The sequence below is a fragment of the Diadema antillarum genome, unplaced genomic scaffold, assembly GCF_040938485.1.
Source record: "Diadema antillarum isolate AM-2024a unplaced genomic scaffold, OU_Dant_1.0 seq00001497_RagTag, whole genome shotgun sequence".
Taxonomy (NCBI): domain Eukaryota; kingdom Metazoa; phylum Echinodermata; class Echinoidea; order Diadematoida; family Diadematidae; genus Diadema; species Diadema antillarum.
Window position 1 is genome coordinate 385,527 of NW_027272234.1, and position 27,585 is coordinate 413,111.

The 27,585-nt window shown below is 39.1% G+C and overlaps 1 protein-coding gene across 1 annotated transcript; it reads left to right on the forward strand.

The window, feature by feature from the left end:
• The first annotated feature begins 4,649 nt into the window (after positions 1-4,649).
• LOC139710082 (organic cation transporter protein-like) lies at positions 4,650-25,288 on the forward strand. The gene is made up of 11 exons (XM_071622026.1): positions 4,650-4,799; positions 9,143-9,445; positions 10,293-10,396; positions 10,967-11,121; positions 11,630-11,798; positions 12,337-12,475; positions 15,136-15,227; positions 16,612-16,820; positions 20,045-20,153; positions 21,926-22,132; positions 25,168-25,288. Exons 1-11 carry the CDS (start codon positions 4,650-4,652, stop codon positions 25,286-25,288), a joined length of 1,758 nt encoding a protein of 585 aa, XP_071478127.1.
• Positions 25,289-27,585: the final 2,297 nt, after the last annotated feature.

The window sequence follows — 27,585 nt, forward strand, 5'->3', positions numbered from 1 at the left end:
AGTTCCATCTATGTGTGTGTACATGTTAGTTGCTTGCAGGTACAGACTCTGTATATTTCTGTCACAAATGCTTGAAATTAAACAGCATTTATCAAGAGCACATCCTAACAAACGGCAAATGTACTCGTATCAATTACCTTCAGACAGGGAAGATGTTTAATACCTTTCCATAAAATCCCATAGAAATTGTATACACATTTAAAACTTACATTGACTCCTCACCTTTTTAAAAATCTATATAGGTAGACCAGTTTATCAAGACGCTAAGTAGATTTGGGATACAACCACTTATAATGATGTCTGTTCCTTTTTATTTTAAAGCGTTGATCAAAGCTTATGTGACGTAAAGAACCAACAAACCAAATATCAGTAGCACTGCACATTGATTAGTAAAATGTAAGTGTATATGTATATATGTATATATTTTTCCGATAAAGAATAGATCCTTGTCATCTCTTCTAACACAGAAGATTTACCAATACCTGTAAGATTGCATGTGTAATTATGCTAGCACCCAGGTAACATTTACCTTCATTCCACGTATTGAAAGCAACAAAGGTACATTTCAAAACTGTATGTACTTTGACATTGTGAATCATTTTACCGTGAAGGTAAGGCATGATTTACTTTGACATCTAAAAATAAAGAAAGCAAATACGTTTAATTTTCTCCTTGTTTTCCATAAAGATGGATGACTATAATGAAAAAAGTATGACATCAAAGATCCTCAAATCAGAGCAAGGTTAGGTTTTGCAGGATTCCCCCACACAAGGTTGTATATTACTTTTGATATCATTATTAATGCACATGTTCCCATAAGCAACAAGATATCAGTTGAGAGGCTTCAATAAACCACCTTAATGTTGTGAATTAAATCATGGGTTATGTAGGGAGATTACTATGTTGAAGATTGTTGAGAAAGGAGGGGAATCGGATATGGTGTTTGTGTCGATATGTGTGTGCATATCTTTTTTTCTTGGTGTGTGTGTGTGTGTGTGTGTGTGTGTGTGTGTGTGTGTATGTGTGTGTTTGGCATGGGATCGAGTAGTTGGTACATAGAACCCATTAGATTACTTTGATGCCCATCTCATCCGCTTCTATACCACCATCTAAACCCTAATTCTCACGTTTATTCTAAACGTCAACATCATGTAATTCTTCAGTGGAGACTTTGACACAAGGAGAACCTCTGAATGCTACTCATTTTACAGACAGACAGACAGACACACGCACACACACGCACACATTATGAGGTGACACTGTACATCGCTTTATATGTGGCAAGATCATTACTAGTTATGTAAATCTAATAAGTACAACTTATATCTCTTCTTGAACTGATTTAGTGAAGAGATAGTTCTTATTTCGCATGGTAATTTTTTTTTTTTTGGTATTTTGGCAGGTAGAGGCAATGAACTTGGGAGTTCAGGCTGCGCGTATTTGAGGCTTGCATGCGCGCACCAAAGTACGTGCTCTAGTTTCTGCGGTTTCGAGGTTTTGTAAGATTATAATGTCCTTTTTTAATTAGTTACTGCACTTTATTATTTCGCCTGATTTAGTTTATTTTATATACCCTTTGCGTGATTATTTGCATCAGGCAGTGCCTGACGCAGACGAACGACTTGAACGCCATCGATGCATCGCGTGTTAATCGTCATCACATGTGTTACATTCGATAGGCATCCATCAAAGACAAAGTTCATGAGAAGTGAGAAATGAAAGTACAGTAATCTGGTGTGTTTGTAAGTCATCTAGGTTTTTTATTATTATTTGTAATGTCACGCTGTCGCACATACATGTGTACATTACAAAATCAACGGCGATTTCGTGGTTTAGGTCCCCACTCGCTGTTTTTTTTTAAAATTATTATTTGTAAAGTCACGCTGTCGCACATACAGTACAAAATCAACGGCGATTTCGTGGTTTAGGTCCCACTCGCTGGTTTTTTGTTATTTGTAAAGTCACGCTGTCGCACATACAGTACAAAATCAACGGCGATTTCGTGGTTTAGGTCCCCACTCGCTGAAAGTGAGAGCGCACGCAGTCGTTTACAAGCAGTCAATGGAGGTGGCTTGAAGTCCCCATTGCGTACACTGAATAAAGCGATAGTGTTAGTGTTTACGTCGTGTGCGAGGTGAATGAGGGCGACCCAAGGCCTAAACCACGATTAAGCAAAATCAACAGGTTCATAAATACCGAAGATAGACCATTTTGGAAAAAAAGAGGAGAGGAGACTATAGTCTACTCCAATATCATACAGAACATCGAACATGCAGAACATGGCAGAATATTCAAAACATTGTCATTGACAATTCAAAACCTGAGATTGAGAACTATTTTGAACTTGCCACTCGTGGTCATCATAGAACAAGAGGCCATTCCATAAAACTAATCAAAGCAAGGAGTCGCCTGGACATCAGGAAAAACTTTTATAGACAAAAGAGTATTGGCCTAGTAAATGAGTGGAACAAGCTGTTGATGCCCCCACACTTATTAACCTCAAGAAGCAACTGTCCAACTTGGGTTTTTAAATGGGCCCCATGGAACCCCCTTAACCATGCCACACCGTGCTGCATTTAGTGTTTATAGATGATATCCTATCGCCAAGAATGACTACCTGTAGGTGTAGTCTTCAATAAAATTCAAGGTAAAAATTTGTGTCACGTCTTAGCTGTAGCCGCTCTGCACCACTTGCACTGTTTACCTCCCTCGCGAAGGCTTGGACCAGGCTTGGGAAAGAGTTGCGTATACGTGTATTTTCTTCAGCATGAGGCCTACTGCAGATAGTACTTATAAATGGATTTTGGGTTCCTTCAAACTATTGTATATAAATATCTCCAGTTTAGTTAGGGGGCATAAATGGTACGAGTTCCAAATATTCTTCAGGTTAAAAAAAAAATCAGTTTAACTTCACAGGAAACAAATGTCAATTTAAAAATTGAAACACTAAATTAGGGGGCCCAAAATAAATGCCTGTTGGTAGGGAGGACAACAAAATCTTGTTATTTTGAAATATCTGTCAGTACACAAAAATGTCCTATTGAACATTTTTCTAGTTTTTGTCAAATTTGGAATGGGATATGAAGGACTTTGAAAAAACCCATATGGAACTGAAGTGCTATCACATGAAAGCTTGAAGTATGAGGATCATATTACAATCATTTTTTTTTTACCGCTAGTCTTGTTTTAGAGGGTTTGTCGCAGAATTTTTAAATGTAATTTTTAAGTTAAAAGATCGTAACTTCACCAATTTTTTTTCTTTATAGATTTAGCTGATTTTAACACCATTGTCTTTCTCTAGGCAGGACCTTTCTAGTGATACAAAACTTGTCTGGTTTTTATAAAAGATTCCAAAAAGTCATTGACCTCCCTATAGTTTACTGTTGGCTTATTGCTTTCCTGCCACCCTGTGGGCCATAGATTGCCATAAGAAAAACTTTTTAAAATGTCCAGGAATACACTATTTCTAGTCAAAAACATGATAGGTATATACGAAAATGAGTTCCTTATGCGGGAGCCTTCTCTGCTGCTCAAAAATGTTAAATGGATATTCAAAGGGTCCCTTCAAACTCATCCCTCTCGTCCACACTATATTCTAATCATCTCCACATTAGAATTTCACATTGAACTTAAGAATATTTCTGGGTGGCTCCCACAAAAGGAATTAATGCTGTTGCTGTATTATTTTTTACCAGAATCTGGTAACTCTTATAAAAATACCCTAAAGAACAATGTCTCCACATCCGCCTATAATTAATAATCTTTGATACTTTTTACGCTACACTCACTTCTATACTAAGACCTTTCTGCCGGGAACATTTTCCTAAGCTAAGGCCCTTCTGCAGGGCAACCGACGAACTGTGCACATCTCACGTAAAGTGCTCATTCAGAGCATACATGCTTTTCTTAGACAACATAAAAAAATGACAGCATCTATGATCACCAAAGACAGGAGATTTCTCATTGGCATTTGATTATATTAAACTCATTTCCACAAGAGATATAATTTTTTATTACCTTTCACTTTCTAGCAATATCAGGATGGAACTTCACTAATGCAATTCAACTGTCTGTACCTTTGGCCCAAAAATGATTCTCATGAAATTTCATAGTCATTTAAATGCCCACTCAACTCAAAATTATTGTGCCATAATGAGCAAGAACCAAGAACCAAGACGCAAACTAATGCGGTGTAGTCAAAGCACTTTGTCGGAAACTTGAAAGCATAATTTCTTATCAGTCCACCAATCTACTCTCTGCTATACCAATACCCAACCCTAGTTCCGACACCTCTGGATTACAAGTATAATGTACAAGAAATCAATAGAGACGAGTGCGAGCTTGGAATAATATGGGACTGGGAGAAATAGCGAGCTGGATCCAAGCCGAAAACTAACTATTCCCAGCGAGAGCTCTCGCATTCTCGTCAGTTGGCGTCGCTTGCGATTGTCTGCGGCAACAATAGTGAGAGTACACCTCTGTGCAGAAAGGCTGAAGAGAGGCTGGCACACAAGGTCGATTACAGCAGGCATCATTCTGTGTCACGAATAAACTGGGTCGAGCTAAGTTGTGCTCTCTTTTCTTTGTTCTCCACACGTCCAGTTCAAACGCGCGTATGCTGTCTTCCTGGAGTGACAGGAAAAACCAAAATGAGGTTCGACGATATTCTAACCGCTATAGGAGAATTTGGGCGTTATCAAATTCTGATATTTTTTGCTGTGTTCATTATGATGATTCCATGTGGATTCCACGCCATCGGCATTGTTTTTCTAGGAGGAAGTGCTGACCACTGGTGTTCGGTGAGTATACGAAGTTTTGCCTACTGGCTGTACACACGCACGCACCTTTTTATACTCATAACTAAGGAGGTACGACTCGATCGTACCTTCCTCCAAGTTCAATACACGACGTGAGGGCCGATAAGGAAACATTCCAAGCGCTGCACTTCTCAACCCTCGGAGCCGGGCGGAGGAGCACTGCTGTTTCACACATTCCGCTACCATGGGGGGTCCGCTTGAAACCGACTCACCGCTGTAAGGGCTATATGCATAGGCTTTCTGTACGTTGGCTCCACACCCTTTGTAAATAATTATATTAGAATTAATGTGTCCTCTGTTAATAGGTCAAGCATGTCAGCAGTCATTGCAAACATGCCAGATGCAGATGCCGGGCTAGAAAAGCGAAATTGCTCTTACCGTATGTAGACACGTGAGAGTACTGTGTGTGGTATCGTAAAGAGGTTTATAGTACTTGCTTATATTCCCCGCGGAGGAGTCACAATGAAGTAAATGGTCTTTATGAGGAATTAGCCGAGATCAAGAAGACGGAAAGAACCCTCATGATATCAAATTGTGCCATAGCTGTCCCTCTGAGCTGCAAAAAATGTGCCTCACTTTCAATATCAAAGAATTCAGACTTGCATGGATTGACTACCTGTCTTAATTGACATTATGTATCTTTTCCGCATTTTCGTTATCCATATGTTTGGTGCTGGTTTATTTATCCATGCTGCTGCTTTTTGTCCCCGCCGAACGAGTTCGAGCAGGGGACTATGAAACGGGCTCCGTACGTGTGTGTGTCCGTGTGTCCGTGTGTGCGTCCGTGTGTATGTGTGTGCGTCCGTGTGTGATCAAAATGTTCAATTTGCTACTTCTCTGTCATGTATGAGCCAATTTTGATCCTGTTTGCTTTACATGATAGCACTACATGGAAGCTTTGAAACTTCTACACAAAATTTCAGTTGTTACCTTTGACCTTGACCTTTGACCTATATTGTACATTTGGCTACAAAATGCTACTCCTGATCGCCATTATTTCTAACCCGATTTCGATTCCGTTTGCTTTATGTGATGGCACTGGATGAGAGCTTCAAAACTCCTACACAGAATTTTGACCTCTGACTTCTTTGACCTTTGACCTTGATTTTTTGACCTATATTGTATATTTTGCTACAAAATGCTACTCCTTCGCCATTTGTAACGCGATTTCGATTCCGTTTGCTTTATGTGATGGCACTAGGTGAGGGCTTCAAAACCTACAGAATTTTGACCTTTGACCTTGATTTTTGACCTACATTTTCAGAGATGCCAAGTAAAAAAAACTTTTATGAGTGAGATTTTTATGACTCAGCGTCTCGGCGCTCGCGCGCATGCGCACGCGAACGAGGAGGGTGTCCCCCTCCCATGGTAGGGAGCTTTTTTAAATTATTAGCTCTTAATGATGCGATCTGGTGCATACTTAAGTGACTATTTTTACTAATTTTGAAAGGCAAAGGGGAAATATACCTTCAATTGCAACTATCACTCTAATCCTTGGAGCTATGCTTCTTATTTCTGGCCCAAATTGCAGACTTCACCAGATACGTGAGAAAAATGAGTGCCATGCGTGCGAGCGTGAGACAGACCCTAAATGCTTGAGTCTCACGCAGAATGCGTGACACTTGGTAGCTCTGCATTTTATTGTATATTTTGCTACAAAATGCTACTCCTTCGCCATTTCTAACCCGATTTCGATTCCGTTTGCTTTATGTGATGGCACTAGGTGAGGGCTTCAAAACTTCTACACAGAATTTTGACCTTTGACTTCTTTGACCTTGATTTTTGACCTGTTTTGTACATTTTACTACAAAATGCTACTCCTCCGCCATTTCTAACCCGATTTCGATTCCATTTGCTTTATGTGATGGCACTAGGTGAGGGCTTCAAAACTTCTACACAGAATTTTGACCTTTGACTTCTTTGACCTTTGACCTTGATTTTTGACCTATATTGTACATTTTGCTACAAAATGCTGCTTCCGACGGGGACATATATTACGCACCGCGTAATTTCTACTTTTCCTTGTTGGATTCTTCTGTGCATTAACGCACAACGGCGTGATCACTGAATTTCTGTGGATGATTAGCTGAACGCACGCTCTTTTTTTTTTCATCCATCGAATACAAATGAAAATGAGATAGTTAAAATGGTCATGTGGGCGCCCTAAATTTTGTGCACGTGGGTGGCTCCAATATACAAAAGAAGTGTAAATACACCACCAGGGAGAAGTTGTGTACGCCAACATACGCACATCTAGTCACGTATATCGTCTATCTCAGGGCAGCGAGTAAGAATGAATCGAACATGATCCACATCTTCCTGTTGTGTGTATTATATGTTATGCTCTTTAAACCGTGGTTTTCCTCATTCTTTTTGCTCTCTATCCCCCGGAATGCACCAGTGTGGGACAGCTGGTATCATAGCACTGACAGGAAAACATTCGTACTCGAATTACGAACAACAGTACAATGCTGTACATGTATACAGGGAGGCCGGTGTACGTCTTGTGCATTTCACTTCTCTTGAAAACAAACAAACAAAATAAAACAGACATGATGAAGACTATACGAATTTTGCTCTGCCGTTGGCGGTAAGTGAGCTATGTTTGTTCGGTGTGTATAGGCCTAGATTTCCACGGAGGTATACATGTACGCACTTGTAGACATTAGGCCTATATATAGTATATACCTCTTCGGGATATCAGAACTATTAAAGGGATGGATGGATGCCCAGATGAATGAATGGGAAAAGGAAAGAGAAGAAAGGGATAGACAACACATTCTCTAGCTTCATTCATGAGACGATTTTGATGCAAGACATAAACAGGGGCCCTGAAAGGGGGTGGGGGACAGCAAACGTCACCCTAAAAACCCTGATAAATTAAGCGTATTGCCTATTAAACGGAGCTAGACGTTGGCGTTGCAGGTCATCTTGATGTTTAAGTTTTCTTTTTTACTGTTTCAAGACGCGATGATTAGATATGCATGCCTACATAATATAATGTGACCTTTTTATATACTAGTATAGGCGTGTAATATGCGGGTCCCCTAGTAAGTTCCTGTTCTCTCATTTGCAAGGACGCATGTTGTAATGCTAGACGCACAATAGTCATTCCGATATGTCTTACCTGTGTCATACCCAAAATGAACGGCCTACCTGCATAGACTCTCCTTGTCGTTTGAACTCTTGCTCGATTTAAATAGATTACAGGAAGAGAGAAAGGGAGAATACGTGCAGCCAATACAGTTTAGAGCTAAGTGACGAATTAACAAAAATAGAGGGTTTTTTCTTTCTATATCCATTCAGTACTACTACCCCAATCATTTGTTATCATTGCCTTACAATCTTTATTTCTTTTCACAAATCTCACCAGCTGTTCATGTATGAATTAGATACAGTGCAAAGATTCCTCTTATCAGGACTTATAGTCCACAGAGTCATCAAATATACGGAGCAATGTAACCTCACGTATTGTATTTCGTATTAAATTAAAAGTAATATGGAGGGAGGAACGCGGTCGTCTTGTGTATCAATGCATAGGATGTGCGTGTTTTCGCCGAGTTATCTCTTTATGTGTGTGTGTGTGTGTGTGTGTGTGTGTGTGTGTGTGTGTGTGTGTTTAAGAAAGGAGGAGGAGAGGAAGGCAGCGGAGCATCTCAATGTATTAATGATAATATGTTTTTTATATTATTTACAATGTAGGCCCTACTTTGATGCATTTTCTGATGATTCGGATTTGTTGTGTTCATGTTCAAACGCTCTTAACCTGTTCTTGAAAAAGGGTAATCCATGCTTTCGTTGCTTCCGCTGCTACCCTTGATTTTGATCGATCGTTTACGCTCTTAATCACATTGTCATCAGTCTGTGACGTTTAATCAAGAAGCTGCGGACAATATTCCCTGGTGCCAAAAAGGGTAAATAATACACTCAAATAATGCCAAATACTTAGACAGAACACTCATTTGCGTTTGACATGTGTATGAGAGCACTAAAAATATTTTGTGTAATAGTAATGGTTGCAAACAAGTTAGGAAATAATCCTTTAGCAGAGAGGGGTAAAGGTCAATAGTCTTGTTCCATGGAGAAGAGCAATAAGCTTCTTCAAAATGTAAATGAAATGTCATGTTCTATGACAGATAAAGTGATTACTAAGAAGCCTTGGCATTCACATTGACTGTGCACACAACCAGTTAGCTCAAGCACTTGTCAAGAGTTTCACATACGCCGCAGTGTTCATTGCAGATGGGACATCGCTTAAGCATCTCGTAGACGTGTTGAAACGAGTTTGAATTACTTCATCGTCCGTCATCGTAATGTTTTCCCAGGTGCCTCAGTGGGAAGCCAAGAACTGCACTTCTTTTCAACTTGACCCAACGGCGTGCGCGCAGGCAAAGCGGCACGCAAGCATCCCGCCGGCAGACCCGAACAATACGGAAGTCAAAGGTTACAGCCAATGCAAAATGTACAACGTTTCCGGGTTGACGTTCTCTTCGCTGGTTGACCTCGATCAGGAAAATTGGACCACGACTGCGCCCTTTAGCAATGACCCGGTGAAGTCTGACGTCATTCCGTGTTCATCTGGTTGGATATTCGACACCAGTCGATATAAATCCACCATTAATATGGAGGTAAAAAGCGAAGACATTATTATTATGATTTTTTTTTAGTTCATCAGTATGTGCGCTTCAATTCTATTTCACAATATTGTCTTAGGTGGAACCTTATGAACAATCTGAACGGAATTTTACTTGAATGTTACCAATATAATCAAGCAAGGTTATGAATTATATAAGCAATGGGTATACTCCATTTTCTAATGAGAAGCAGCGTTTCATCCTCATTGTATGTATACCAGTTGGGATCGTAGGCCTATGTATTTTAACGTAAATTAGTAAATTACACATTCTGGATAAAATCGTATAGTGTAGGGTCCTGCATACGTCAGTAGTCACACACTTCACTTTGTTTTGTAAAGTGTAAGTCCTCATTTACATCATATTGGGGTAAAACAATGCTGTTTTAAGTTGACTTTATCTTATAGTTACAACAAATAAAATGATGTTGCACTGCCGGTTAACGCAAAATTTTTAATATAATATTCTTACCTTTCTATGCTGTGCTTCGTCACGACTTTTTCCAAAGATCTTATCGACAATCATACTGTCACCATCATGACACTATTTTAGATGATTCATTTTTTTTTTTACATTTAACTAATGGCTGTTTATAAAGAAACACGCTCTCTATCATTCTTGACTGTTTCGTCTTATTTGTGTAAATGTGATATTTTCTTTGGTTTCGAAGTCAGTAGAACACGACCTAAAAATGGGAAAAGAAAAAAAAATGGACGGAGCCTCGAAGGATGTATTTCAGTTTTCACAAGTGTGCGATATAAGGATGAAATTGTTACTTTTGTTCGCTATTTATGTACACTCATCAGTTATATGCATTTTAATAACTCCTCCGTCTTCCTAGTTTGATTTGGTGTGTGACCGGAAGGATCTGTCGGACATCTCGGCGTCGATGTGGTTCGTAGGGATACTGATCGGCAGTTTCGTCTTTGGGTCGCTGGCGGATAGGTAGGAGTGTTGAGCTTGGGGTAATCGGCAAATGCATACTGATTGGACATGACACACCAAGGCGCATCTGTCATAAATATTCGATTTTCGACTGTCCACAGTAAGGACTCTTGTATTCATACCTTTATTCCCCAGATAATCTTGTGGTCTTCTTTTTCCAGAATTGACACATAGACGCTCATTCATGTCAGAGGGTACTCCCCAGAAAAAACAAACAAACAACCTAATGAAAAAGAGAAAAACAACTGGCAGGATTCGAACCTCGTATCGCCTGCTTCATTTTAAGTCTTGTTTATTACTAGTACACAGTAGTTTCGCTCCTCTTGACTTATTTTGTCTGTAAAAGTATATTAAACAACGTTATAAAGACGAAAGTAAACAAAATCATTTCACAAAAAGTTTGAGACCGTAAAATCATTTTTCCCAATAATATCAGCAAACTAAGAAAAAGACAGTTCAAAGAAGCGAAGTGTAGATCTTTTTGCAATCTTCGTGTGGTGGTCATAGTTAAACAGTACCACATAATACAAAGGAAGATTTGCTTATTTGCATTCCATATCCATACTCTAGGATTGGTCGATGTCGAACCCTGTGGATCTGTCTCGCCATTCAGCTCCTGTTCGGCATCTCCGTGGCCTTCGCGCCGACTTTCTGGTCTTTCGTCGTCCTCCGAATGATCGTCGGCAGTGCGAACATGGGTGTCTACATGATGTGTTTCATCATTGGTACGTCTTTTTTTTTTAAGTCCAAGTAATCTATACGTTTGTCTTTGAATATGAATTACGATAGTCTCGTCATTTTATTTTTGTACCAATTCATCGATAACTTTTTAATTGCACAAAGATTATTTGAAACTTTTTTTTAATGAGGTCGTGCGGAGGTTAAAAAGAAAGGAAACAGGAAACGGACAAGAAGGATGACACAAGGAAAGATTATAACGTACAGTGTATGAGATGAGGAGGAGAAAAAGGGGTTGCAAAAATGAGATGATGATGAGAGTGAAGCACCATGTCATTTCTAATGGACCGGAATCCACAAGGGACCAGATATTCTTCATTATTTTTTTCTTTTCAAAGAAAAAGCTTCTGTTCTTTCATCCTAAGCTGAATTAAACAAAATTTAATAAGACGTTAAACATCTGTGGTGAAACTATCCATCTGTCGTGTTATGAGGCATCAAAAAAAAATGCATTCGTAATGTTCTAAATTACGATTACGCTATGTCATGTTTTAGGGACCGAGTTCGTGGGCCCGTCGAAGCGTGTTCTTGCTGGCCAGGGCATTAACTTTGCCTTCTCAGTGGGATACATGGGGCTGTCTGTCCTGGCTTACCTTCTACGAGACTGGCACCACCTGCAGCTAGCAATCTCTGTACCAATCGCAGCGTTCTTCCTCTTCGTCCCGTACGTTAACATGGATTATTCTCTCCCTAGATCTCTCCCCTCCCCCCCCCCCCCCCACCCCATGAAAATTAAATTACAGACAAAAAGAGACCAGGATGACGCTGCTTCTGATAAGATGATATATTTCTATCAATCTTTCTTACAATGTTAGATTTTCCTTCTGTGCTTTTGAGGTAAATCACATCCAAAACAACATTATCCTAGCTCGTTGATTGTCTTACTGCCATTTAGTCCGAGCAGGAGAAGAGGGGAAAAAGAAGATTGTCTGAATTGCTGATATTGTTCACGAAAGTTTTAAAAACGAAGGAATATTTCACTGTAAAATCTAGGGAAGCCGGTAACGTAATAAGAATAATGATATTTCCAATGTTTAGGCTGCAATCTACAACATGTTCAATTTGGAGTACAACCAAGGTAGCAATTGCATCGTATAGGTTTCATCCAGATCGCACATAAAATAATGTGTAATTAAAAGAAAGCTATACAATTTCACTTCAGTTTTATTTTTCATGTTTAAAACATTTCTGTCGAAGTTCAGGATCGTCCCTGAATCAGCACGCTGGCTGCTCAGTCAAGGGGAGATAGAGAGAGCGAGCGAGATCATTCGAAGTATCGCAAGGGGCAACCGAGCGACCCTTGCCGAACCTATCTTCACTGAAAGCGACAGACTGGAAATGGTATAATTACAAAACTTCCATCCACCCACAAACCCATCCAGCCATACGCCCACTCACCCATCAATCCCATCACCAACCTCATCATAAGGATAAACATGAAAGAGATATACAGATCACCCCCTTTCCAATATTCTTGAATCAGAATCGCCTACCACAACATTGCTTATTTCAGTGCTTTATTGCAACTTAGGAACATTCCAGCAAAGACGTTATACTCACTTGACCTAAAAAGTAACAATACATTTTTGAAAAAAAAATTATGACCCACCTTTCAGGATTCTGCCACTCAATGACTTAATATTTAATACACGTACTGCACAAAACATAGTTAGTATGACTTGCATGGATACGAATAAACTACTGAGTGTATGGGCTGGGTACCATTCACGGAGAGTACTGTACGTAAAAGATACCATTGGCTGGACCTCTTGATTTTTATTATCAAAATTCCCTGTCATAATATTGTAAGTAAGGTGCAAAGAGAGTACTTCAAACAAAGCGTGGCTGCACTTTTTGATTTATAGCCAATAAACGTTATGTAAATGATTATTATAACAGACATAAAATATACCATTCATATAGACACAAGGACCGTGATCAGTTAATGGCAGCAAGGCCACGTGTGTGTTTGTATGTGGATTGATAATGAATCAAAGATTAATGATAAGTTGCACTATTAAACTGTGCTTTTGAATGATGTTCTATACTTATGAATGTTGGTAAGGTCACACTGTGTAATATATGTGTGTGTTCCACGCGAGAAATCAAACTCACAATGCGTTTATAAATAGTCTGTATTTGGGGCATCACGTACCATCAGAAAATTGCTTACGATGCCCTTTTGTTTAAAATCGTTAACCACTGCTTCCGCAAGTTCTTTGAACGGAAGGGCAGTTGCGAAAATGCCTTGAACTGATAGCTCTGTGCTATAGAGAACCCTCATTTATACATCCTCTTTTATTCCTGATATATTTCTACATTTGTCTAAAAATAGTATAAGCTATTCATATTGTAAGTAGCGTTTAATGAGAGTCACATTTAAACAAAGGATTTCAAAGACTGATATACATCTGGATTCTTTTATGACCCGGTTAGGTACGATTGAATTCAAAGAGTAAACTCAACATATTTATTCCTTTTACGTCCTTCATTTTTTTTTTATTATTGACCGAGTAGAGTATATAAACATAGCAGCTTATAAATCATATTATAAAGAAACAAAACTTTGAAAGTAAATCTGTATTTTGAACAACGCAGCAAAGCGATATAGTGTTGGAAAAAGAAGGATATACCAGTACATGAACGGAAATAGGGCGTCCACGTGAATATATCTTCAGGAATGAATAGATATTTTTTTATGTGTTTTGTTTAATGTCTTATTTATCTATTTATTTATTTATTTATTTATTTATTTGTTCATTCATTTACTTATCTATCTATCTATCTCTCTATGTATCTATCTATCTATCTATCTTTTTCTTTTTTACAGAGAGTATATCCGACTAGAACTGGAGATGATTTAACCCTTCCTTTATATGCACATAATCGCAGACCTTGACAGTACATTTTCAGTTATATGGATGCTTCTCGACAGCGAAGTCGTTGTCGTCACGTATAGATATCACGAATCGTACCAACCACAGGGCTATCATTTCTCAAGGGTAAAAAGAATGTAACAACAGAGAGGTGAAGGGTAAGGGAAATAAAAGAAATGAGAAAAGAGTGAAGGAAGAAAATGGAAAAAAAAGAGAAGATAGAATGTAAGAAAAGATACATGAGAATGGGAAAAAATCGGAGAGTTGAAAGAGGGAGAGACATTCAGTTTGAGAGTGAACAAACAAATGTAGGGAAGGACAATTTGTAAAATTGTAATTTGATATTACTCTTAACTTTCGGGAGAGGGTATACAAGATAAGGATAACAAAGTGTATACATGGTAAATGTAATGTTCCGACAATTCAAGCGCTTCCTGAAAAAGAATAACTGTGAATTATTGTAGAAACATCACGGGACAAAACTGCTGTCTTTTTTTTTGTACTCGGATGAATACATGTGTGAATAACCATACATTTCCTCTTAATTAAATCATACATTCCCTCTTAATTAAAATTAATTATGTCGACTATGCTGTGGGTTCTTAGTGTGACTTAACGCAATGCATTTACAATTTTAGATTTCTTCTCATTTTATAGGGCGTCAGGGTACAAATACTCGTGAAAAGTAAAACCTGTTTACAAATTCATTTCAATCATGATTTTCCAGTAAAGTGGAGGGGGTTGTAAATTTTGGTCGTGTTGACTTTTCTTCTCTGATTAAAATTATTGCTCCCTGTATCAGTATTTCGACAGATTAATAGCGTAATAAATCAATGTCATATCAATTTCACGTAAAGTCTGCGTAAACAGTGAACCTCCAAGTACTTATTTAGATAACCCAAACGCTCTTCACTTGTTAGTCCAATAGTAATGGTGATATACAATTCGTCTGTCGTGCGTGCACCGTTTGCATACTCTGTGAGGCGACCAAAGAGTTGAACTGACTTTCAGTTCTACCAAAGTTGGCACAACGTGAACCTCATGATTATGCGCAAAATACCGCGTGGATAAGCTATCCCTCCCACTAATTGCCGCTGTATTTTTGTTTATGTTCTGTCCACACAGGAAAAGCAGCACGATGGTAAAAAATCGAACATCCTTGACCTTTTTCGGACACCGAACCTCAGAATGGAATCGATAAATCTCGCTTTCAACTGGTACGTTTTCCCGAAGATATATGGTATCTGAATGTGTATTCATGCATATATATTTCATGGTTATATTTTCATTGTTATTTATTTGACATTTAAACATAAAATACGAATAGAAATCACATTACATGTGGTGAGGTTATGTAAAATATAATATATAGTTAGATGCATATAGGAATGCATATATATATATATATACCGGGTGTCCCAAAAAAAGCGGAACGGTGGATTTTCAGTACCTTCCGGTCTGAAAGTTATATATCTTTTGGCATCATTAGAAAGAGCATCTTCCGCAGAAGACTATGATACCAAAATTATTAAATTTGGTTTAGTACTTTTTATTCTACGCCAATTTCTGAAAATGCAGTCATTGTCAAATTTCGCCGGATTTTTGCGACTTATGAGATAATAATTTGAGTGCGACACGCGATCCATACGGTGAATATTGTGTAAGCTCGGTGATCCATGTCAACAAAAGATACAGCTTTCACATTGGGCACGGGCCAGGAAAAAACAGTGTGTGTGTCTGTGTGTGTGTGCGCTCCAAATATGAAAGCGTTATCTTTTGTTGACATGGATCAACGAGCTTACACAATTCACCGTATGGAACGCGTGTTGCACCCAAATTATTATCTCATAAGTCGCAAAAAATTGAAAATGACTGCATTTACAAAAAATGGCGTAGAATAAAAAGTACTAAACAAAATTTAATGATTTTGGTATCATGGTCTTCTGCGGAAGATGCTCTTTCTAATGATGTCAAAAAATATATCACTTTTAAAACGCAAGGTACTGAAAATCCACCGTTCCGCTTTTTTTGGGACACCCGGTATATATGTATATATATACACACACACACACACATATATATATACATCATATGCATATATATTGAAAGAAAGAAAGGGAAACTGACCAGAATAAAATAATAAATGGTGAAAACTTTGAGCAAAGAAAATGGGTTTTCATCTGGATTCAAAGTTTTCACTGCATGTGCATATATATGTACATACATATGTATGTGTGTGTGTGTGTGTGTGTGTGTGTGTGTGCCTGTCTGTCTGCCTGCCTTGGTGTGCGTGTGTGCTGGCTTGTGAATGTGTAATCTTTGTTATCGGGTTTGAATGAAATTGTCTATGATTATGTTGTACATACACTTCCATGGTGGGGTTATTTCATTGTTGGGCGACCAGTCCCTTCGAAGGAATGCTGACTATAGGACTTTATAGATGGAGTGCGTAAATGACAATTTGGCTCGTCATTGTGTATTTAATTAGTACAATTGTCATCTTGTCTATTAAAGAGTACCGCGAGAGCCTTACAGATATGATATCAAAGTAAACAAAATCTTTGTGAGCCTGTTTATCTCATGTCACATTGAACTGGCCAGGTTGGTGGAAAACCTCGTCTACTATGGGCTATCTCTGGGTGCTGGGGACCTTGGTGTCAACGTGTACCTTGCGGCCTTCGTGTCGGGAGCGGTGGAGCTGCCCGCCTACGCCTCCACGCTCTTCACCCTGGAGTACTATGGACGCCGCATTTCTACGTGCCTCTATCTCCTCATCGCTGGGGGCGCCTGTCTTCTGACGATAGTCATTCGTAAGTAATCCCAACTCGATTCCGTGGTGGTTTCAGGGCGTGTGTCAAAAGAGGGAGAAGTCAATACTTAACAACCACCAGAAGTTTCACATTGATGTGTTCATATCATTGTCTTGTATAATATTTTTAAAATTTTGTCTCCAGAGTTGGGGCAAATGTATATAAACAAGGACAACAGTTTCCCTCAATATTACACCTTCTCTCATGCCTATACCAAGCCAAGGTTTCGTGAGGACTAACATGTTGTATCTCTGCGTATAGTGGTAGTACTTTATATAGATGATGACTGGCGGGGGAGGGAACACACCGAATGTTCCACCCGAAGGGTTTGCAATGCTATATTGAGGAGGTTATAAGTCCCGAGACGAAGTCGAGGGACTTATAGCCTCCCGAAATAGCATTTCAAACCCTGAGGGTAGAACGTTTGGTACATGTTCCCGACAACAAAAGTCATCATCTGTTATATTATATGGGTTAGTCAAATCTGCTTTTTCACATTGTATGGAATAGGCGAATTTATCCTATCGATTGCGTGAAAATACTATCGTTCAATCGTTTGGTATCGTTTGTCATTTGTTAGGTAAAACTGTTTTCCATGGGAGAACATTACAAAAGTGTTCTGCCCATGGGCGAGCATAACCAATGTGCCTCCATCACGTGACTATGTTTAGCCAATCCCTAGCCGGTATTTGATTAACCCATTTCATAATAAAAATCTATTGCAAGACATGTGTATGGTTCATGATACAAGGTAGTAAATGATTGCAAATAAAAGGGCCAAAAGTTTAGGTAAATAAACCCTAAGACTATATATTGCGGTTCCGGTCTTGGAGCAGGTTTGATATGTAGACTTTTGACTCCCTGATTATCAGGAAATATCTAAATATTTATCTGAAGCAAACACATTATAAATACCTTATGCCTCTTGCGTATCATACATTATGTATTATGTACATTAAGCTGTGAAAAAAAAACAACAACTTTCCGTCTTCATGAAAGGAACGAAAGAAGCTGTAAATGTTTATTGAAATTTGTTTCCCTTCCAGATGTTTGTACACATTTGGCTGTATAACACCTTCCGTATGAAGTGAAGGTTTGGACGTCGCCAAAGCATAGTGCACAAATAAAGTAGATTCCACATCCAACCCCTTTTGATTGCCAAGTTTTCTGTCACAAATAGGTCCAGGAAAGGCCGAAAGCTTTGTAACTATATATATAGAGTGAGGTGGAAAAATCATGTATTTTTTTTTAATGTGAAATCTACTTTATCATAATGAATTAATAGCTACACATGATTATTTTGTGCCGTTCAGTTATCAATGCAGTTTTTGTTTTTCAAGTTTATAACAGGAAAACATTTTTTTTTCTTCGAAGGGGGGTTGTCAACGGGCGCTGACGCTACACACATCATGCAACTAGATCCAATGCCTATAGCCTTTTTAACTTGTTTTTATTTAAAGGAAATTAGTTCTGTCTGTAGAAAAGCTGAAGTCAATGTCCCTATAAGAAACTTGTAGAGAATTCGCCAATTGAAATAATTTGTATTATCATTCTATGAACTTCCCCTTAGTTAAGTAATACTTCAGCTGTTTCTATGGCTTTCTCTTGGCTTATAGAAATCCAAGTCATTTGCTCGGTGCGGATAATATTTGTGTATGATTAATGTGTGAAGAATTGTATGTGTGTGTGTGTGTGTGTGTGTGTGTGTTTGTTTGTGCGCGTACGCTGTTGGTTGGTTGAGAGATGAATCTCGTCTGGATATGACTGTTTTCTCCTAACGGAAGATGTACGATGTTTTCAAGTCTTATGAATTTCGACTTGTCCCTTTAATATCATATGACAGTATTTGACGCCACTACATACTTGTTTATCTTGTATCATTTAAACGCACCTCCTCAACATGTACTGTCGAATAATGGGCTTCTCAAATCAATCAAAAATTGAGCTCTTTTTGCTCAGTGAACAAGACCACTGACCCTCCATCCTAGAACAGTGTCTTTGATCCGAGTCTACTGAGCGCAGCTGCGAATGTGCCCTGGAATCGGAAGGCGCCAAAACTTCATGGCTTATAATTCTTTTGACATGTTATATCGCTTTCAGTATAAACTCATGATTTTGTTGGTCCGCTCCTGGTCCGAGCTAAGTTAGCCTGCGCCAAGCAGTAAAAATTGCGTTCAGTAACTATAGCACAGCCGCGCTACTTTTACGATGACCCATTCATAAACTCGGTAAAGTAAGGTGTAACTGCGATGGTAACAGAACACCTCATGGACGGAGCGGAAGTGTATTTTCGCGCGATATTTGATGTGCGTGCCGCGCGTTTGTGAGCTGAGCAGCGTTAGCTGTGACCTTTGACCTTGAAAGGAATTTTTGCCCGCGCCTGGCGCTGCTATCGTTCATAAACTCTTCGATCAGGCCCGCGCCTGGTCCGCACCTGGTGCTAGCTGTGCAGCAGCGCCAAAATAGTCAGCATCTGGCGCGGGCCCCCACCCATTCATAAACTCAAAATTTTGGGCTTGGTCCGCTCCTGGTCAAGAGCCAAGAGGTTAACTGAAAGGGGTATTATACCGCTTTCATAAACTCATGCATTTTTGGCCCTCTCCTGGTCCGAGCTAAAGTAGCCCACGCCAAGCAGTCAAAATTGCGTTCAGTAACTATAGCGGAGCCGCACTACTTTTACGATGACCCACTATAAACTCGGTCACGTAAGGGATAACTACCATGGTAACTGAACCCGTCATGGATATAGCGGAAGTACATTTTCGCGCGATAATTGATGTGCGTGCCGCGCGCTTAAACAGCGGAAGCTGTGACCTTTGACCGTGAAAGGAATTTTGGCCTGCGCCTGGCGCTGCTACCGTTCATAAACTCTTCAATCAGCGCCAGGCCCGCGCCTGGTCCGCACCTGGTGGTAGCTGCAGCAGCGCCAAAATAGTTCGCACCTGGCGCGGGCCATTCTGGCCCCCACCCATTTATAAACTCAAAATTTTCGACTCGGTCCGCTCCTGGTCCGAGCCAAGAGGGTTACTGAAAGGGGTATTAGAGAAATAATGTTGCCTATGCTTATAGGCATGCATTTGTCCTTAAAACATAATGTATAAAGAGTCTGTAAATGCTTTTTCTTTTGGTAATTTCATGCAATAACACAATAATCTACGCAAAAGCGATTTTATTGTTTGCATTAAATCATAATCATATAATTATGGTTTCTGTTTTTAATGCAGCAAGTGGACCATGGAAAGCCGCAGTGGCTACGATAGGTAAATTTGGTGTCACCGCGTCCTTTGGTATAATATTCATCTACACTGCCGAGCTGTATCCAACACCTGTAAGGTAACTCCTCAATGTTAAACAGCATACTTGCCAACTCTACCGCTTTGGGCGGTAGACTACCGCTTTTTAGAGGTTTTGACCGGCTACCGATTTTCTCTTCTGATCTACCGATTTTGTAGCAAACCTATACCATAAAATGAAATGGAAGTCATAATATTTTCCCTTCACTGTGCGTTGATTCCCTAAAATAAGCTAGTAATTAGAATACTAATAATAATTTCAAGGAACTCGTTCCTCAAAAACGCCGTATTCAGCCTTCTAATATGCACACATGTATGCACACTGCAGTGGCGCACTAGTCTCTATCATATCTACGTGCGTGCAAGACTTACTGTACACGTGTACGTGTAGCTAGAACCACGCATAATAGTAATGTTTTGGTAGCTCACGTTGTGCAAGAGTGAATGCTACGAATGGAAACCCTCCAAAACACTGCAGAAGAGAGCAAAATCTGCCACGTACAGGAATCTCACAGCCAGGTCATCTGCTAATTAATTTAGATTTGATGAGGGCAACATTATGTCTTATTCATCAAACTAGCTCCACAATAGAAAGTAAGTACACTATAAGGGGATAAATTATTTGCCAATATGTTTGATTACTTTTTCACATATGCTCAGCCTACAAAAATTATTTACCAATGTGTCTAATTTTATTTTTATATGCATAGTCTACAAAATAGTTCATAGATTTACATGGATTATATGTTTTTTTATCAATACCAAGAACCCTTTAAAAAGGTTAAAAATCATGCACCAAATCTCATATTTTGATATTGAAAAACAAAAAAAGTCCACACCGCGGGAGGGGGGACACCACCCTCCCCCCACCCCCCTCGCGCGCAAGCGCGCTCGGGCTTGGTCGCTTCGCTCCCTCGCAAAATCTACCTCTTCACGATTTCAAAATGTTGGCAAGTATGAAACAGTATTTTTAAAATTTTGATAATTTCTATATAAGACAATGTGGTTAAAATCTACTACTATGCCTTACAACACCAACCACCCCCCCCCCAAAAAAAAAAGAAAGAAAGAAAGAAAGAAAATGAATAAAATAAACAGAATGAACACAGAAGAATCTGATTTTTGTCATTTCTTACAGTAACGTGTAAATACCTTTGAAATATTCGGCTGTTGCAATGTGTTTCTTACTTGAATGATGTGAGACTTTATGACAGCTGATGACTAATAGCACTTCTTCTTTTTTTCGCGGATAGATGTCAAACGTCATTATAACTTCTAATGTTAATGTGCTCATTTTCGTGAATCTCTGACACTTTGACGTACTTTGGCATCCAGTTGTATTCTGATTTAAACTTATCTTTAGCTTTCAAAATGTCATCAACATTTAAAGTCAGCTGAAGTATATTATAACCCTACCGTAACTAACAGTAAAAAACAAACAAACAAAATCAAGAAGCTGGCAATATTAAAACTGATCTCGTGTAGAAGAATTCCATCTCAAACTGATAGACTGACTGTTGATGACATTACGGCAGGGGAGAAAAAAAAATGGGGAGAGCATATAGCGGATGCAGAAGAAATTTCTATTATGTGAAACGATTGAAAATATTTAAACAAAATATTGAAAAAATCATCAAACAATTTGGAAATTTATGAATATTGCATAGACTTGTACACCATCAGGAGTCATTATGGATTCAGAAAATGAATCGGGTATCATTTGACCTTGAAAGTCAATGTTTTAGAGTGCATTTTAACTTTTGAAAGAAAGAAGAAAACACTAACACTTTTTCCCTTCTTTCCTGCTCCCAGGAGTGTTGGTCTAGGCATGTGCTCCATGTCGTCACGAGTCGGAGCTATTATAGCGCCTCTTATTCGCATCTTGGGAAGAACATGGGCCCCGCTACCATCACTGGTTTACGGCTTGTCTAGCATAGCTGCCGGCCTCCTTGCCCTCCTCCTGCCCGAGACCCGGGGCAGGAAGCTACCGGAGACAATGGAAGAGGGGGAGAATTTGAGGTATGGAAGAAACGATGCACTACGTTCATTTATAAGTCTTGAAATGATTAAAACGCCTCGCCGACTATTGTTTTTTCGTTGGCATAAAAAGTCATGGATAACATCTGACTTTAGCCTTGATAATTGTAATGCGTTGAATTCGTTGAATTCGTAATACCACAAGTACGTATACATGATACAAAAACATTGTAATATCACGATTGCTATTATCAATATGGGTTTTCTTCTGTTACGATAGATAGTGCTATCGGCAAGGGTTGACAAAAGGAAAATGCAGAAAAGTGACACATGTAAAGTCACAACTCTATTAGTGCATGGGCCAAGACCCGAAAAATTGATTATTGGTACTACCTGAGGTGGCAAAACCTTTTTGGTGTCATTTTGTTTGTCGGGCATAGATATGCTTATCAAGCTATGATAGCATTTCCAAATGAGTAGCTTAGTCATAATAAATTATTTTTTAACCAATCTGGTCTCGTTTTTATATCCCTATACTTCTGAATCGAAACTAACCGCTATACAAAGAAGAGCACTGTCTTCCGTATGTCCACAGGTGTTCTGTTGTAAACGCGGTGTGCGTAGTTTTTATTCAAGGCAGCGAAGGGAATATCCAGTTTATAGTGACCTCGTCTACCGCCACTCTGTATATTTTCCAATTGGTCTACTGGCAAATCGTCTATTACCGATTCGACTAATATCCATTAACTTTGGTCTAAAACACTTGTTTTGTCTAGTACACATATTGTCTAATAGTCACTTTGCCCACTACCCGTACTGTCTAATACCCAACTCGTCTAAGGAGCATTTCGTCTACTGAGCAATTGATCTAATAGCCAAGTCGTCTATACTCACAGGGTCTACTTGTCATGTCGTCTAATATCCATTTCGCCTACTGCCACTTTGTCTGCTCCCACCTCGTCTACAAGTCATCTCGTCTACATTCAATTTGTCTAGATATCATATCGTCCAATCCTTAGTTCGTCTATACCCAACATGGTCTATACCCATCTGGTCTACACCCAGCTGGTCTACACCCAGCTGGTCTACACCCAACTGGTCTATACCCAATTGGTGTACTCCCAACTGGTCTTCTCCCATCTCGTCTACTCCCAACTCGTCTACTCCCAACTCGTCTACTCCCAACTCGTCTATACCCAATATTGGTCTACTCCCAACTGGTATACTCTCAGCAATTTACCCAAACTGAACATTCTCATCTGGTCATGCTAATAATGAATATACCACTTTGTCTAGTGTCCAGTCCGTCTCACTGTCGATATAACAATAAAGGTGAATGGATGGAGTGCTGAAGATTGGACATATAAATGCTGCATGATTGCTTCTGATATGAATTACACATCCAGCACAAATGTAACATAGCAAGTTTTTCACACTGCGACATTATTTTTTTAAAATAAAAAGTAATAAAATTGTCATAATTAGAACAAAAAAAATAAACCAAATGGGGCACCAAGAGTGTTCAAGCTATTTCAATGGGAAAGGAAACTGGATGAAGTAGACTTAAGTAAGGAGTTTGGAGTAGACAAAAAAAAACCCTATATAACAAGTAGACCAGTTGGGAGTAGACGAGTTGGGAGTAGACGAGTTGGGAGTAGACGAGATGGGAGTAGACCAGTTGGGAGTAGACGAGTTGGGTGTAGACCAGTTGGGAGTAGACCAGTTGGGAGTAGACTAACTGGTTATTAGACAAGGTGGATATAGGCCAATTGTCTATTAGACAAAATGAGCTGTAGACTATTTCATTCATAGACCTAATGATAAATAGACATAATGGGTATTAGACGAGATGTGACTTAGAGACAGAGATTAGATTAAATGGTTAGTAGACGAAATGACAATTAGACTAATTGGCATCTAGACAAAATGGTTGGTAGACGAGTTGGTAGTAGACGAAGCGAGTTTAGACGAGATGGCATTAGACTAGGTGAACAGTGGACAGTGTGGTTGTAGACGAGGTGCCAGTTTACCGAATACGAATATCCAAAGGGTTATGATGTCCACAGCTGTCACGCGGTGCGCTTAGTCTTTATCTAGACCAATGTACCGTTAACATATCTAAAGTTCCTCATAAAAGAGAATCTTTATACTGTTTTTATACTACCCTCTTAACAAATACATAAGTTTTAAACAAAAACTCACTCTGTTCATTGACAATATCATTCATTATAATGTATTGTAGTGTACTGGTACATTGTTTTTGTATTATCTTTTATTGTTGGATGGAAATAAAGCGACATTGGCGTGGTGTTAACGTTTTCACCGTAGCGTTTTCACCGGAAAATGATAAATAATTGAAAAATACGGTAAAATTCACGAGGAATTGCTTTTGTTGTTGTTGTTGTTGTTTTTAGATAAAAGGATATACACTGTATCGTAAGCTTTGGATATTCCCTTCGCCGTCCTGAATAAAGACTAAGCGCTGTGGACATCTTAACCTTTGGATATTCCCTTCGCTGCCTTGAATAAAGACTAAGCGCACCGCGTTTACAACCTGTGAACATACAGAAGACAGTGCTTTTCTTTGTACAGCGGTTAGCTTCGATTCAGAAGTATAGGGATATAACAACGGGACCAAATTGGTTAAAAATTCATTTATTATGACTAAGCTACTCATTTGGAAATGCTATCATAGCTTGATAAGCATATCTATGCCAGACAAACAAAATGACATCAAAAAGGTTTTGCCACCTCAGGTGGCCCATGGATTATATATACGGTTTACTAGAAGGACAGGAAAAAATGAGGATATGGGCAAAAGTATTTTGATTTGCGTCATTCCTTAAGGAATGATGAAAATAATGTTAAGCCTTTGTTATTCTGTTGTCTGGAAGAATAGTCATACACTACAATGAGATGTCACATCAAAAGAGTTAACGTATTATAGAGAGAATGTGTGGGATCTGGAGAAGACGGTGGAAGAGGAAGATATTGTAATATGTGACGAGTTGTTCATTGCGAAAACATAACGGTAATACACGACAACAAAATTATTGTCATCCTTCACACGATTCCAGGAATGCCGGAGTGCACTACGCGGAAGTTCCGGCTGTAGACGCTGAAGAGAAGCCGGCGAACCCGATGTCGATACCCATGAACGACGAAACGACTCACGGAGACGAATCAGATAAAGTTTGACTTCACACGAATAGTTCACATTCTTGAGGTTGGATGAGTTCCAGATAAATGTGCGAACAAATTCACTCTCTGTCGTTTGTTTGTTTTTTTGTTCTAAAGCGACGAAAAGATCTATCACCTCGTCAGCTCTTAAAGAGCGAAATTCCACTCATAACCTGGCTACTTTATTTTTGTATAAGATGTAATAAAAACAAAACAAACGAGTCAATAGACTGACAATTTTTAGTGTTGCCTTCCACTCATTCCTCAGGGTAGCAATCAAGATAAAACTTAGGAATGTATTTCAATTTATTTTCATTATTATGGTAATGTCTGTGCGAATGAGCAGTACAGCGTATTTTGCAATTATTTCATAGGGAAATAATGTATGTAGTACCCCATTGGATAGTAATGTGTTTTGCCGTGGTTCTGTCGTTTGCTAAACGAAACATTGAAATATTTTGTATTATTCCCATGTGTTTAGATATGATGCAAAAATTTGTAGGATACCTTAAAATCATTTACTATACATGAATGAGGCACATTGACATGCAAAATGAAATGACTCACTAGCTATCGCCATGTTATGTCTTGATGGAAAAGACCACGAAATATTAATCACAAGCCTAGGTGCCTTCGTGAACAACAACCATAACATGGTATAGTGATATCACAGTTCATTTTGCGTGTCAATGTACTTCATTTGATCTATCACGGTTGTTCTCTTACATCAGGACATGTTCGTGTTTATGTAAGAAGTGATAAACTACACCAGGTGAAAGAACGATCTATGACGTTCTTGCTTAAGCTGCAGACTAATGTTTCGCAGGTTATCTAATGCTTTGGAAAAAAGAACTCAGAAACGACTGATAAAATGAGCATAGTATATCTTCAGGTGCAGTATCAAGGAAGACAAGAGTCTCTTTTGGGCTTCGCAGAGATTTCGGAACAAGTTAAGAGAAGGGTATATGTATTACTTGAAAGTTTGCATGGGGAAGTAAATGAGGGAGAAAGGTAACACCATTATGTAGTCCTAGCAAGGACAGTTGCTTGGCAGAAGAGTCCTCTCCTCCAGTGCAACTTCAACTTTCAGCTCTCTGCTAGCCCTCACTTGTCACTATTTGTCTTCCTTACACTCTCCTTATGATGTCCCTTCACTCCTCAACTTTCCCCTTCTTCGGCTCTTGTTTTACCAAGCAACGGTCCCCACAAGGACTACGCACACACGGTGATGTTACCGCTAACTTTTCTCCCTCAACTTAATCGAAGCTGTTTTAAGTTTCACAGCACTTGACCAACTCGCAGGATATACCAAATGGAACAGACTTTTCCTGTGGGGCATTTACAATATTTCCATATCTAAAGATCTCAGATGCTATTTTCAGTGAATTTTGAAGAGGTTGTACTCCTTAACCCTAAAAAGGCCGGGGGGGGGGGGGGTTGAATCAACTCCCCCCCTCGACATTTTTCGCGACTTCTCCGCCGCGCGAAATTTTTTGACCGCGCCGTTCGCTGACTTTTTACTTTCAAGTCTCGCGCATCTTTTGACACCATTTTCGCGAAAATTGTGCATACCGTTACGACGCTGCATAACGTTTTATACATGCCTGTCAGACCGAAAATGGCTCAAAAACGTGATTTTATGTATAAAGTCTATGCAAATGGAGTTTTCTCTTCTTATTCATAAAGATATGATTATTTTCGCTTTCATAAGCTAAAACTAATTAATTTTAGCATAATTATGCTTGAAATAGGTTCTGTCATAATTTTGCAGAAAAAAATAAAACAAAAGGTCGAAAAAACAGAGAAATACATACAAAATTCATAAAACTATAAAATGCATAAGAAATTGATTTTGATACCAATTTTTTTTTCAAGTACATTGTTAGGAATGCTACAAAGAATGTTTTCATCAAAAATTAGGATTCTAGGAGCTTTAATTTCTGATTTAGAGCAAAATGTATGATTTTATGCATATATTAGCATAATTACTTATTATGACGAAAATTTCCATTTCTTTTTGTATAGCTCGGTAGATTACGCCACAGGTAATGCACGTGCCAAATTTCATGGCGATTGCGCGATCGACGGCCGAGATCTCGGGGGGGGGGGGGGGTTGAATCAACCCCTCCCCGGCCACAGAACACCTAAAAAAGCCCGGCCTGGTTAGGGTTAAATAGCATTTAGCCCTTTAGATGGAACATCCTGAATGTATGTTTCCTCATCGCCAAGGAGGTGAGGAATATAACATCTGTTCGACTTTATGTAACAGTTTATAAGCCTGTCATAAGACATTATGAAAAGTCAGGGAGAGTCTC